Here is a 15,507-nt window from a genome sequence, read left to right as displayed (position 1 = left end):
TAGAATGTAAACATCTTGGGGCTTAACTGAACATTGCAGGTCCTCACGATTTTGAAAAGTCATCTCTGCCTAATGCAGACATCCGGTTTCTGAGCCCCGTGTTCTTTTTTGTCTCCCTACTTTAAGGCATAAAAATAACACGTGTGTTATTGAATATGCATCTTCATTGGATTATTTTTCTTTATTGGTCCTTTTAAGAAAGAAAATTCTATAGCCTATTTCAAATGTAACCGTATTTTCATGTTAGGACAAAGGAAGTGATTTAATAGGAGCAATATTGATTGCAATACTTGATACTCCTTTTTTTGTGCGGTCATGTGAATCACCACTCATTTTTGTCTCAGTGGTGATAGCCATTAAATTAGGATCAGTTCTACATTCCTTACTATTGAAATTCTGATCAGATGTTTAAGGAAACATTCCTATGGGAAGAAATGTTTATGCATTAATGATAAGTTTGGGACCTTCAGCAATACATAATTAAAGGAATTTAAACCTAGAAATGTACACTCAAATTCGGGATAGATGTGTTTTTTATCCAAGACCAAAAAGTAAGAATCTGTTGCATTTTTAGAAAAATAACAGAGAATGATATTCCATAAGCAACTTCAGTAACACATTCCACTGTTTAACAATCTTAGCATCTGGAAACTTTCCCTTTATATATGTTTAAACTTAAATCCTTCATTTTGTTTTTCTCTAAGTGGAGATAGAGAGCAACTGGTCACCATTCTCTATTTACACTTGAAATAGCACCACGAACCAGCACCACTCAGGGGACACATAAGTGACCTGACATTTTTCACTTTGGCATTTGCAGCAGTTTAAGGCAGTGGGCTATTTGTTATAGTCTTTGGCCGAAAGGAACTGCCAACCCAAACTCATGATCTTCAGGGTCCCCCTGCCACATTGTCTAGACTTTGTCAAATGAACGTAGATTAACAATTGGAAGGTCTCCAATCATGGAAATTCCAAGGAGGACCACTTTGGTTGTTTGGGTTCCAGGGGACCTGAGCTTATTATCAAGCAGTGATTAATTGAGTAGTGGTACCAGTGCCTCTTTTGCTCCTAAACTCATTTGACACCTAATATAAAAAGAGGGGAGGGTATGAAATTATAGTGAAAAAACAGTTTTTAACAATACTTGGCCTCACTCTGAAACAATCTGGTATTAAATAAAGAAAACAGCTCTTTGAATTTATCTATATATTTCCCTATACACTCAGATTTTAATAAAGATTACACATAATCTTTCAGACTTCTACCAGGTAATTTACTTTCACTGCTTTATATGCAGTTTTGTAGGACATCATGAAAATAATTGAAAATGATAAAACTCTGTGAAAGGGAGTGATATTTGTTTTGGGTTTGTGTTATCTTTGCCAAAAATAAAAGAGCAATCTAATGAAGTTTATTTATCCAATTTAGGGACCAACTGGTGAGACTGGTCCCATAGGTGAACGTGGACATCCTGGTCCTCCTGGCCCTCCTGGGGAGCAAGGTCTTCCCGGTGCTGCAGGAAAAGAAGGTGCAAAGGTACACCATGCTCAAGGAATTTTCTTGGCTGAAAATATTCATTTACTTTTTACTGTAGCTTCTCATTACTTGTCCATAGATTCTCTAAATGCTGGTGTAGTATTTAAATGAATGTCAGAAAGATATGTCAGTAAAATATTCAGTTTATTGTATCTCAAGGCATGACTGGACAATATACAAGAACAGTTAGTTCTATTGACCATAAAATCATCCATTTATATACACTCAACTGTGAATAGTAGCTCATTTTAATGTATATGACATTCCACACAATACTCTCATCATTAAACGGTATTCAGGCTTTACTCACAGTAGTTTAGAGGTAATTACAATTTTGTTTCTGGAAACATGTAGAGTTTACTCTCTATGATGGATGTTTATTATGTTCTTTAGGGTGACCCAGGTCCTCAAGGTGTCTCAGGGAAAGATGGACCAGCAGGACTACGTGGTTTCCCAGGTGAAAGAGGACTTTCTGGAGCTCAGGTATAATTAACATATTAATGAAATATGTGAATAAAATTGCTTATTAGAAGCATTTTTTTAGGTCTCAACTAAATAAAGATTCATGAGTAATTAAAGGGAAATATGTAAGCATATGCATTGGTTGTCATAATACATATAGCAATATACATTAGTGTCTGGAAACACTTCCTAATATTCTCATTTTGTCAATCATACATCTCCTCCTATTTATATTCAATTCACATCAATTCATTATCTTTGCTTTTCACTTTTCCCAGGGTGCACCTGGACTGAAAGGAGGAGAAGGTCCCCAGGGCCCACCAGGTCCAGTTGTAAGTATGATTATAATAAATAGCCATGCTATCCATGATTGCAAATTACAGCTCTTCTTTCATTACTCTCATGCTGTGATCCCACAGTGTGTGGAAGAGAAAATAAACACATGTCAATCAAATCAGTCAGTCAATGCCTGGTTTCTACCAGTTGCATGCTCTAATGAGTGCAGAAACAAAAGAGTTTAGATGATTGAAAATATTTATTTTACCACTGCTGTCAGGAGGTAAAAGGAGCTATCTTGCTTCTTACAATACCTGAGGAAATAAATCATAATTTGTCTGATTCTGAGTACTTGATGAGACTTGAATTTTATCAATGCTCATTTAAAAAATCCCATAAGTGTGAAAGGCATATATCCATTTTGTATATTATCTAGATTGCTTTATTTAGTCAATGTAACCTTATGAAATAATTGGCAAATGAGTAAATATCAGATTTTTATTTACTTGAGATACATATAACCCCCCAGAAAGCATTAGAATGCAGCCTTAATTTTTTTCCATTAATTTACCTTCATTCTTAGCTGTACCGTGTGAAGTTACCAATAAGAGCCAAACTACCAATTTTAGCGGTTTCTTCTCATTCTCCATTTTATTTCTCCAATCTAAAAATCTGAAAGTTACCTTAACTTGCATCTCAACTTCTTTATATAACATATTGAAGTCATACTAGTTCCACCTCCAAAGTATTCCTTTAATTTGTCCCCTTTTCTTCATTCCCACTACCACCACATTTGTTCAGACTCTTTCCTTTCCCTCTTTGCTTAATAGTGTCTTATCTCCTTGACTCTCTTTCTTACCCTCTTCTGTTAGTTTTGCCCACTGATTGTAGAATTATAGCTTAATACACAACCTTAACTCTTCCATTGCTTTGCTTATACATATCTCATGGTTCCACGCTGTCTTTGGAAACCAAACTCCTTATAAGTTTCTTCAAAATTTGATCCCAATCACTATAGTCTATTTTATTTTTCTCAAGGCCTACATTCTAATTCTACCCAATTTAATGCACTGAATTTCTTGCTTATCATACTACCACAATCTTTATACTTTGCAGAGAATATAGTTTATACTATTCTTCTTCCAGGAAACCCCATTTTTCCTTTCTCTATTTGAAAAAAATCCTACTCATCCGTAGAGATCAAGCTTAAATGTTAAAATCTCTATAAGGTCATCTTTGGACAATTTGCTTCCATTTCATATATTAGTGAAATTTCTCTGCTCTTTGCGCTCTTTGTTATGATTCGCATTTTAGAAATTGCATTGGAATATATTTGGTTGTCTGTCTCTTTCATTAGACTGTGAGTTCCTTATGTTACTTTGGTTATATTCACAGTACAGTGCTGTCAATATAATCATTCCATATTTACCTATTTAAATTTATCATACATCCTGATACTGGAGTAAAGTGTATATAGCATAAATAATACTGAGAACACAGCAATATAATCTTTGGCAGATTGATTAACATTATATTTAATCTGTAGATCATACAAATGTCATTACAATGATTATGGTCGGTATGGATATCTGATAAGGATTTTTTAAAAAGAAAAGTAAGACTTTTCAATAACTATATTTGATATTCATAAAATTATATAGAACATTTTAAGATATCCAGATAAGTTAGTGGTGGTAGCATGAGTAGGAAAAAATAGTTGAATAAGACAGAAGTGCTTATTTGAGCATAGATAGAATCTTCAAAATTTTCAGTGCAATGCAATCTATTTATCCAGAACTTCAGGTTCTAAAGTGAATTTTATTTTGGAATATGGATGCATTTTTTGAGATCAATAGTTATTGCATCTGTGAAACCTGAATCATGAGCACAACATTTAAATTGTTGAAAGTAATTTTTTAGGACCCAAGCAAACAATGTTATCTGAGGTCTTTGGACAGTTGAAATCAATATATTTGTAGGGTACATAATATGCCCAGGAGATAGAGATATACTTTAATAGAATATTACTCAACAATTATCCGGTTACATGTGAAAGAACATAGTAAATATGATCAAAAAGATCTAATATTTATTCATTTAGCATCAAGAACCGCTTATTTGGCAATTACTACTTACTTCCCTGTATACAATTAAGCTCCACAGAAGACATACCTCTAAAAGACTTAAAATAAGGGAAACAATTTTGAAAAGAAACACACCAAAGACCAAATAGCACTATAAGACAGTCAGTGATTAAATGCCTAATGATATACAAACAACAATTATTAATTACTCAAGGGCAGGGGAAGAGAAGAGAAATCAGTAAAAGGGTCATGCAGGAGGTGGCCCTTGAACTTGGCTTCAAAGAGTATAGAGGATTACAAAATCATTAAGATCTAGAGAATGATACTAGGAAAGGGATAAGGTGTTTAGGGAACATCTGGTCTTACCAAAGTGTGACACCTTGGGAGAGGGACTAAAGTGTGATGAATTCTTGCTAGGACCCAGGTACTCTGCTATGTATTTACATAATATAATGCTAAAGCAGAAATACAATGTGCCATATGATTATTGAAGCTCTAAAATGCCACGTTGAAGTAATTTGAAGATTTGAAGTTTTTGGAGTAAATGGAGTAAAAAAAAATTAAAGTTTTTTGGAGCAAACAAATTTAATAAAGTTTTAGGGAAAAAGTTATCATTAGTGTGTAATACATAGCAGAGATGGGAGAGACTCATTGAACATAAAAGTTCAGTGATCAATGTCATAATATGAGTGAGCCAATGATAGTACAGTGGGAAGTCAAAGGCCAGTGCAGATGGAACAAACACTAGGAAGGCAGGATAGTAGGATTTATTACTAAGATTGGATATGGGCAGTGAGGAAAGATGAAAACTGAATGATGACTTCAAGCTTGTGTCCTTGGGGGAATGATAATTTAGTGATGCCTGGTCAGTTTTACCTGGTCAGAAACGATGACAAACACAAAACACTCTCACACGAAAGCTCAAAGCCTCTTAGGAGTCACAAAAGATTTTAAAATGCTTTTATACTTTGCTGATAGAAATGCTCCACAGATGCTGACTGTGAGTTTATTTATTTGGAATTAGAATCTATTCTTACAATAAATTAACATACACAATTCAATAGGCATCAACCAATTAAAATTCTTCCTCAAAGTTGTTGGAAAAGGAACCACTAAAAAGAAAGAGATCATCCACATTTATTAGTTCTTTATGCTATTACTCTAATTGCTGTAAAATATAACAGAGGTTCATGATGATGACTCCCACTTCATAACAAGTGCTAAACAAGCCTCAGTTTACTCCAGTTAAAGCAATTACATGCATGTGAAATTTGATTTTGAAATTTTTTAATTCCAAATTACCACGATTAAAACAAAAGTTGTTGATTTTCTAGATGTAAACTATAATTTATTCAGAAAATTTGTTCATGTTAATTCTCATTTTTTGAGGTTAAAGACTTAGGGGGATTATCTTGCAACTGAGAGTATAAACAAAGAATAAGAAGTGCTGACTTCTTTGGCAAGAAAGATAACATGTTCCATTTTGCAATGTTGATCAAAGATGTGACATCGAAATATCAGAGGAAAATATCTGGTCAGTTGGTGAGAGACAATGAAATTGTAATGCATAAGGATAAAGGTGTAAGAGTATCCTGTAGAACTCCTGAGTCTGTATCAATCTCATATTAAATTTACCTTAGGGATATTGACCAAGTATTGGTAAGTGCAGGACTAAAATTCACAGGAACAGAGAGAGATAGAGATTCAGCACATATGCATACTAAGGAAAAAATATCAAAGTGATGAGTTCTCTAAGGAAAAAATGTAAAGAAAGATGTGGATGGTAAAGGAAGTAGAAAAGGGAAAGGAAATTATTAAGAGTATTTATTCTTTCAACTCATGCTAAGAACTTTATAATTGTTATCTTATTTGATTCTTGCAACCTGGCCCAGTAGATATTATCTTTCCATTTTTAAAGGCAAGGGATCTGAGACTTAGAGAAGGTAAACAACTTGCCCAAGTTCATAGTCCTTTGAAAACGAAACACCACAGCACATTACATAGACCCATTTCCAGACATGTGTATCTCTTACTCTGTAAACATTGGCCTAACATTCTCTCTCTCTCCCTCTCTCTCTGTCTCTCTCAGTTGCAGTTTTCCAAGTCCTCTTCATCCTTCTCTATTTTGGTGAAAAATTTGTCAAAAGGAAAAGAGTTAGAGAAGCTAATATTACAGCTAACTAGGCTTTAATATTCCTATATGTGCTCTTTATAATCATTCTTAACTTGAATGAATCAAAGACTAAACTGCTTAAACGGATGTACAAGTTGGATCCTTAATGACCATAAATATTTTCCAGTATACTATTGAATCCTTAACTTTTTTCCTTAGAATACAATTCTTAAGGAGAGTAGTTGTGCTGTCTTTCTGGAATACTAGAGAGATAATAAATTCCCTCATTGCATAGGACGTCAATGAACTAAAACTAAAAGCAGGATTTTTATCAACAGTTCTTGCTCACAGTGAGATTTGTAAAGTGTGTACATGTCACAGTTATGCATGTCAAACACTATACCCTTTCAATATATTCTGGCCCATACAAAGCAAAATGTATTTAATAGTCATCCATCTATACCTGTGTACATGTATACATTTATAAATATATTTAACATCTATTCTTTTTATTCATAATCTATTCAGTTGGAAACATAGGCCAGACTGTTTGTATCACATTGTTATGACAGCCTATAGAAGTGGGTTTATTGAACTCTGATAGGTCTAGCTATGATGCCATTGGCTTGTATTTAGAGAAACTATAACGTGTAGAGTTGTATCAACCAAAAGTATCTATTTGAGGATATGGGAGATTTGTATGCAAGGCTCCTATTATGAGTATCCTCAGAAGAAATCTCTTACTAATAATAGCATTAGAAATGTTTGTAGTTTCTTGAGCAGTTAGCTGTTTTTTTTTTTTTTTCTTTCAACTGTTAACGAAAATTAAATTTCTCTTTTTGTTATGGCTTATGGAAATAATGGAGTCAAATTTGGGACACAGTAGAGAAGATAACTCCTTGCTTTTTGACTGTTTTTGTAACTTTTTGCGTTCAACTCTCTACAAAAAGTACATATAATGTACTTTAATATTATCTTATTTATTTTATTAGAGTTACTTTTTAAAAATGCTGTACAAGACCCATTGCATTGACTTCGTAAACCATCAATGGATCATGACCTGCATTTGGGAAAAGCCTTGGTCTCTAGTATGCATTTTTAGATTACTAATATTGTTAGTCCTATTTTTTGCCAATAAAAAAATTACTTGCTTCTTTACATTTCTTACCTAACATTTCTTATTTATATTATCTTTTATTTATGTCTTCCCTGTAAGCTGCTGTAAGTCTTTTCTTATGGAAAACTATAATTAAATAAATATCTGAATACACCAATCTATTAAGCTGGAGTTTTATAGATTCATTAAATGGACATTTCCTGCATAGAGCTTATGGTTTACTGAGGATGATGGATGTGGAATAGATAAAATAACATATTAAATAATGAGTAATATATTAAAAGATAGAACAAAGAAGTCGAAGTGAAAACAATGTATTTTCCCTAAAGGAATTAGGTTGGAGTTAAAGATATAAATAAAAATCAATTTGATCTATGAAAAGCAAGTTTTTTATGGGTTAGACTTAGTCTTGAAGTCTTCATCACTGTTTTAGTCCTCTTAGCAAAGAATTGGTATCTCAATGTCATAGTTCTCTGAAGGTCTAGCTACTCGGAGTGAATGTATATTGAGAAACAGTTTTTAGTGCTCCTGCTGAAGACAAACAAAATTTATCCCAACAGGATACTGTGACTTTGGGCTTCTAAAATCTGGCAAAAACCAAGCGTTCTCTGTATGCGTGATGATGTACAAAAAAGCTGGTAATAGATGCCCATCAAAGCAGGGCATGTTTTCTCATCTCAGGGGGTTTACTCGCTAAGTGGGTGTCTTGATGCACACACGCAAGGCAGGAAGAAGCAAGGGGCTGAACAGCAAGAGAGGAAGGCAGCACAGCATTTTTCTCATATGTTGAACACAAACTGAGTAAACATTTTATATTTATGTTAACACAGTATATACAAATATATTATGCAAACGAGTTCTCAGATTGCATTTACCACCTATATTTTCATAAAACAAAATCAAGGAAAATGTATTCCCTGAATAATCTCTCCCTCATATGCTTTTTCTGATAAAAAAAAAAAAGTCCCCTCGGGGACTTCCCTGGCAGTCCAGTGGTTAAGACTCCGCGCTGCCAATGCAGGGGGCATGGATTCGATTTCTGGTGGGGGAACTAACATCCCACATGCCGCCCGGTGTGGCCAAAAGATAAAATAATAATAATAATAATTTAAAAAAATCTCCTCATTGCCAACAGTTATTTCTCTAAAAATAAGGAGATTTAAAAAAATAAAATAGTGTGCGGGTAAAGGCCCTCTATCCTTACAACCACATTTCTTCCCCGTCCCCAGGAGTGGGAGTTAATATGGAGAATGTATATGGGGAGGGGGCAGGCACATAGCTGCTAAAAGGTAAAAGTCCAAGATTTCACAACTGTGCAACGTATCAGTCTTTATTCCTTTCCTATGACTCCTATTTCATGATTGTCCCCTGATGATTCTCTCTTTTCCTCTTTATGTGCTATTATTTCTTCCTGTTGTTGTCTCTCCCTTAGGATTTTATATGCCCTTCTTATCATAATTCCTATTTCTTCTAATTATTTGTCCACATCCCATTCCAGAGAACCTTCTTTTCACTGGCTTTTTACTTATTTCTCAAACAAGGAGCTGGAAAAGTTTTTAGAAGGATTATACTTACTAACTGGGTCATATGCTATTCTTTTTAAAATTAAAGCACACTTTCTCTATTGGAATACGGTTAGACCTCAGGGAGCTATTATGACATCCAATCAGGATGAATCATGTAGACAGATGGTGGTGGGATCAGTGACCGAAGACTGAGATATTGTAGGACTTTAACTTAATCATTCAGAATTTATGTTTTAAACTCTGGTAATGCTTGATATTTTACCTGAATTTTCAGCTTATCTGATCTCAAATACATGTAATTTGCAGAGTGAAAATTACCTCAAACTAGTTTTGCCACAAAGGTCAACTTGGCTTTACAAAGAGAGGGGCAGACTTTTTTCTTTTTTTGCTTTCTTCTTGTATAGCTCTGTTCATAAGGACTTGTGTTTATGTTTCTTTTCCTCTCTCTAGTGGGCTAATTGAAAGCTGATGAGATGATTTCTCTGTTTACCTCTTTCCTTTACTTTACAAATGCTTCTCAGAATATGAAACACCCAGTGAATATAACAGAAAATATTTATCTGGGGTTCTCCTGTGTGTGAAGAGTTAGAGAAATAACCACTATTCTCATCGCTTCAAGGAAATAAACTGATGCTATTGACTTGTGTTTTATTACCATTGCAAGGTTTAGGGAAAAGGGCTGCAGAAGAGGATAAAGCTAACATAAACTTAAAGAGAGGTCACTAATTATAAAAATGTAAATTCCTCTCTTTTAAAAATAAGTAAATGTCCAACCTTCAGTTGAAAATAAGTGACCTATAGTGGTTGCTGTTTAGTATTAAAATAACAGAATACTTCATGATATTACGATTGTTATGATTCCTGTAATTCCATACATACCTTTAGAAAACTTTTAATTTACCTTGTGTCCATTGCTATTTAAATCATACATTGGGGAAATATTTTTATAGTTTTTAGCCTCTTTTTCTCTGAGTTCTTTCCAGTTAAGCACTTTTGATGGGTAAAATATTTATCATTGCTATAGAGATGAGTATGTAAACAGTTTAAATTAGGACTAAAAATACTGTTTTGTGGGAAAAGCTCTACTCTTTAACTGTATGGCCTTAGATATACCATACACATTCTGGATCTTAATTTTCTCTCCTATAAAATTTAACTTCTGCAATCATTTGAGATTGCATATCTACTTTTAAAGTATGTAGCTGTTCATGTACAGTACTCCAACATCTGTTGCATTCATATTTTAGGACAGACTTTAGATGTATCAACACAATAATATCAGAAAAAACAGAGGGCAAATTATTTCTGTTCCTATTTTGTTGGCGAGAAAATAGAGCCAAATAGAAGTTAATCAGTTTGTTCAAGATGGGAAAGCTACTGGTTTCAGTGCTGAGAAGGAAAAGATCACACATACAGTTGACACTTTTACGTAGGGCTTGCTATGTGCCAGTAAGTACTCAGAGGGCTGAAGATCAATTTAAAAAACAAGCAAAAATTTTACCTTTGTGAGCCTATTATTATCCATTTAACCTATGTTTAAACCCAAACATGTTCATCTTAGATGTAATTGTTCACTTATCTGACAAATATAAAGCCCTCTGTTCTTCACTATAGCCAGTTATAGGACAATGCAATAAATTCTATAACTATAACTGTCTAGCCTTTATGGAAAAAAATGAATCTGCAGTGTGAGCTTCTTAAGGGCTGATGCCTGCCATAATACATTTTGTATTCCCAATCAGTGTCACAAGAGAGTAGTCTCACTATATTTTTGTTAAATATGTTCTCTTTTTAATATCGGGTTTAAATTTTCATTTTTAATGGAATTTCTTCAGTGATTCAATTGGGATTAAAGGATTCATAAGGCTTACTCTTACAAGTTGACCTGGGAATATTTAAATAAGTTCTGTATGTTGATAACAGCATGTGCTTAATCAGTAGGTATCATCAGAGATTTTCACTTTTCATTTATAGATGTATAAAATAAAATCACTGCAGAGCATGCTGTTATCAAAAATATCTAGACTGTATGAATGTCAGAGAATGACTGTTTGGACAAAGGAGATAAGCATTGCCATTAATTCTTTCAAGTTTTCTCATTTTAGAAAGTGTTCAACCAATGTGAGCTTGTTCTGGTAGAAGTGGTCTTAAATGGCTTCTATTTCCTCTACTTATTAAAATTTAGCATAATATGTGTGAATTATTGTGGTACAAACAACCAGGGAATTTTTTCTTCACCATTTATGAAGTACTCTGTATTGCAGGAAGAAACTTTGTGTGAATCAGGGCGCATGAGCTAGACACTGGGCCTTACGGCCGCCTTTACCTGAAAAGTAAACAAGTCATACAGGAATTAAATTATATTGCATTTGTAAAGTACTTAGCACAATAGTTGTTTAGTAGACTCAATAGTTGGAAAATAATAAATTTTCTTAATATACACATCCGTTTTCTAGTGAATTTCCTCTTTTATCATTCTGGTCTCATAGCTGTCAAGCTCAACACAGTCTAAAATGATATCTTCCTCAGGTAGTCTTTGAAAAGTTGGGGTTTAAATTTAAAACAGGATCAAAGAGAAAGGTTTCATGACCTGACATATCAAAATTGCATCTCTTTTTGTATCATCAATTACAAATAAAATATTTCAGCCCTTAAATTGGATGCTTAGTTTAGATTTGATAACACTAATGGGTAGTAATGCTTTTGTGAGATTTTACAAGTAAAATATTAAAATGAAAATGTAACACACCCACCTTGTATGCACACTGATCCTCAAGAAATCAGATTTTCAGATATTAGAGATTTATCTTTAGGGATGATAGTGTTTACCCGAATAAAACAGAATCACCCTAGTCACACTGTATATTGTTTTCTGCTTATACTTACACCAAAAAAGAGTGCTTTCATTACTGAACTTTTTCTTTCTCTCTTTTCTGTAATTCAGAATTCTTTGCATTCCTCTCAATTTCAGGGTCCTTGCTCTCCTTCTCCTCCTTTTAATCCTTGTCTTCCTCCTCTGTTCTCTCTCTCTTTTTCTCTCTTTCATTGTCCATCTTCCTCCCTCCCCTGCCCACCTCCTCAGCCTCCAGGCTTCCTTTCTTTCTTTGCTGTCTCTGCTAAGTAGAGACAAATCTTTGCATGCCTTCCACTTTTAGGGCTGCACTTCTTGAATGCACTCAGAGGACTCTATTCCCATTTTTAATTTCTGCATTGGCCTCTGGAATCATTCATCCAAAGTCTGCCATCTGGTTAACAGTCACACCACTTGTGGTTGACTCTTTTGCATAAAATATTTTAATATTATTAGATTAAAAATAACATTTTGACAGAGGACAGATGTTTATTATTTAAAAAATACTAACTGAAGTTTTCCTTTGTAATCTCTTCTTCTTTAGTATTTGAATTATGATTGGTAAAAATTTATTTTTCACACAACTCTTAAGCACTACATCAATACAAATTGTCATTATCATTGTTCTTGTGTTCATATTTAGTTAGTTCTCTAGCTAATAAAAATAGAAATTAGAACAAAGTCAATAATTCATATTTGTATAATAAAATGACTTCTAATTACATAGGGAGAGTAATATTAGAAGATAAATGTGACAGTACTATATTTTCCAGCTTTTATAAATCATTTCTTTGAGTTTTAAAATGATGATGTTATTATTTAGACTTCTTAATTATTAAGGAAATCTGCTAATAATCATATTTTCTAATATTTCACATTAGTTCAATCTTGAAAGAAAATGATAAATTAAAACTTAGCCACCCATTTAGGAATCTAATGCAAAGACAATATTCTTGTTATCTTTCAATAAATAAAATTGGAAATGGTAAATAGGTTATCTTTGACCTATACATGACTTAGTAAATCTACATTTGCATTTCTTTTATTCTTGCTTTAAATAATGTTTTCTTAAATTGTTGATAGAGATAATTAATATGAAGGCAGTATCCACACTTTTTAAAATTTTACATATTAGGTATTTTTTAAGCAAACTAATTGAAAATATATAGCCTCTATTTTGAAACTCAATTGGACGTACCTAGTCAAATGTGAATTATCTAGTTAGTGTTCATAATAAAATCCAATGGTCCCTACAGAATTCTAAGATAAATTTAAGGACTTATTTTCAGGAAAAAGTCCAAGCTCTGGGATAGTGATTATTGGACTTTATTATGTAAAAAATTATATTTGTACCTCAAAGCAATGACAATTTCTGAACTCATTTTTAGGACTTTGAAATTGTGATTCAGCAAGTTTGAGGTGAAGTCCAGAAATCACTTTGAAAAATGCTAGTCTAGACAGTGTATCATGCCAATCCAGAATAATACAGGGAGAAAATTGTATAGGAAGGTACTGTTGGATTTATGTCTTATAAAACATTGTGAACAATTGTGAACACTTAAATGAAAAGAGAAAACATCTGTAAAATATTAAAGATATATAATTTTGAAATATTTTTCTTCTTATCAGTATTTCTTAACTTTAGTATCTGTGCTTAATATTGGGGCTAGAACTTAATCTTTTAAATTGTGAGTACTGTTCCTGTCTGAGATCTTAAAATTGTCTAAAAGTGACTTTTATGTTATGTAAACTGTAAGATTTCACAACTAAATAAGTGATTCTTAAGTGTAAATTTTTCCATCATTAATAACAAAATACCTTTTTTCCACTGTGCTAGGGCTCACCAGGAGAACGTGGGTCAGCAGGAACAGCTGGCCCAATTGGTTTGCCAGGGCGACCAGGACCTCAGGGTCCTCCTGGTCCAGCTGGAGAGAAAGGTGCTCCTGTAAGTAATTTCAAGGAGGAATATATTATACTGTCATCCTGCACAAGTTATTACTTTTTATTCAAGGATATTAGCTCTTCATAGTCCACTGCATTCTTTCTGCATATGTGCCTGGCATATAAACACACTTATTTTTATATTTATAATACAGAAAATTTCAAATTCATTAAATGAGATGACATTTTTCCACATTTTATGAAACCCTAATATCTGTGGGGGAGTTGGATATTATTAATGTGAAAGGCTTCTGAGTTTGTTCCTTTTGAAAGATAAAACTGGACTTTTGATTAAAACCATACTTTGCTGCTTTATATTAGAAAAGTGTTCACTTTTCACTCCTCTTGTAGTACAACTTAATTTCCAATCACTTTCATGGTCTGTAAGTGAAATGCATAGAAAGAGGCTGCACTTCTCGTGTGATTTGAGTTTTGATCTACAGTGAAAGAGGTGGAAAACATCTGGTCAATTATTTTATCTTATATTTATTTAATAATTATGGATATATTCTGTTCATTAGGTTTAAGTTTCATCATCAAGATTTCTCCCCTAATTTTGTTCCTGCTTTTCACTTAATCATATTAATTTTCTAAAACAACTAAAGCATTCTCTCATCCTCCAAGGTTAAAACACAAACTTGTTCAGTAAATATATATAAAAATTGCTGATCATTGTATGCAAAAAATATGAGTTCAATACTTTTGTGTATATGTAAGTTTTGAAATATATTATCTAGTTTAAGCCTATAATCTTCAAAATACCTTTTAATCACTAAGGACCTAGTTTTAGCAAGTTGAGTGAGATTTAGCAAGTTGCTTTCATTGTCCATTGACATTACTGTTTGTGATCTTGTTTAAGTATTTCCAAATTAAAGTGACTGTTTTTCTGTAATCTACTACCTTTTAGACACATTTAGAATAGGACCATATCACCTGTGGTTAGAATCTTTTGGTGACAGAGAAAGCATTTTTAATTGCTGAGAAGTTTTTAAAGCAATGTATTTCCAGCTTAGTAAATGTGTTGAAAATTTAGACATTATTTTCTGAGATGTTAAAAGACAACTATAAAAAATTGTTCTTTGGCTCCTTCTTACAATTTCTATAATTTCCAACCAATCTCAGACCTAAAGATTTGTCCATAAAACTTTTATAGTGTACTGTGCACTGGGAGGGGATATAAAAGATATAGATTCAGGCCCTTTCATACAAGTTCATTCAAAAACTCAGGGCACCCGTATATTGGCACAACACAATGAAGAATGTATACAGAGAAAACAGATATGCATTGCTTTAGTATACCAATTGAGAATATACTTATTAGAGAAGCCAAGAATTCTCTGAAGATAATAAGTTGAAGGCTGGGTTTTAAATACCTTGACTTTATGAAGAAAAAGTGAAATATTGAAACAAAGACAAGAATATGGAAAAGTATTGAAAATGATAATAAATTACTTTGGTGATATAGAGGAGAAATTATTGACAGAAGCCCTTTTCAGAGATAAGATTTGGCCCAGGTTTTGTTGGTGATTGGTGGTATTATGAGGAGGGAGGGAGAGGAGAATGTTCTGCCCACCTGTTCTCTCTGTTATTCCCACCACCAA

General features: G+C 33.2%; 1 protein-coding gene across 2 annotated transcripts in view; it reads left to right on the top strand.

Annotated features, from left to right (window-relative positions):
* Positions 1 to 15,507, top strand: part of COL11A1 (collagen type XI alpha 1 chain) — a 196,316-nt gene that overhangs the window by 129,391 nt on the left and 51,418 nt on the right. For both annotated transcript variants that reach the window (XM_067727066.1, XM_067727067.1), the window contains exons 39-42: positions 1,429 to 1,536; positions 1,930 to 2,019; positions 2,277 to 2,330; positions 13,803 to 13,910. In XM_067727066.1, coding sequence (XP_067583167.1) covers positions 1,429 to 1,536; positions 1,930 to 2,019; positions 2,277 to 2,330; positions 13,803 to 13,910 — 360 coding nt within the window. The remainder of the gene's footprint in view (positions 1 to 1,428; positions 1,537 to 1,929; positions 2,020 to 2,276; positions 2,331 to 13,802; positions 13,911 to 15,507) is intronic.

This window comes from Pseudorca crassidens, chromosome 2 (assembly GCF_039906515.1).
Source record: "Pseudorca crassidens isolate mPseCra1 chromosome 2, mPseCra1.hap1, whole genome shotgun sequence".
NCBI lineage: Eukaryota > Metazoa > Chordata > Mammalia > Artiodactyla > Delphinidae > Pseudorca > Pseudorca crassidens.
This window is presented reverse-complemented; position numbering and strand designations above follow the sequence as displayed.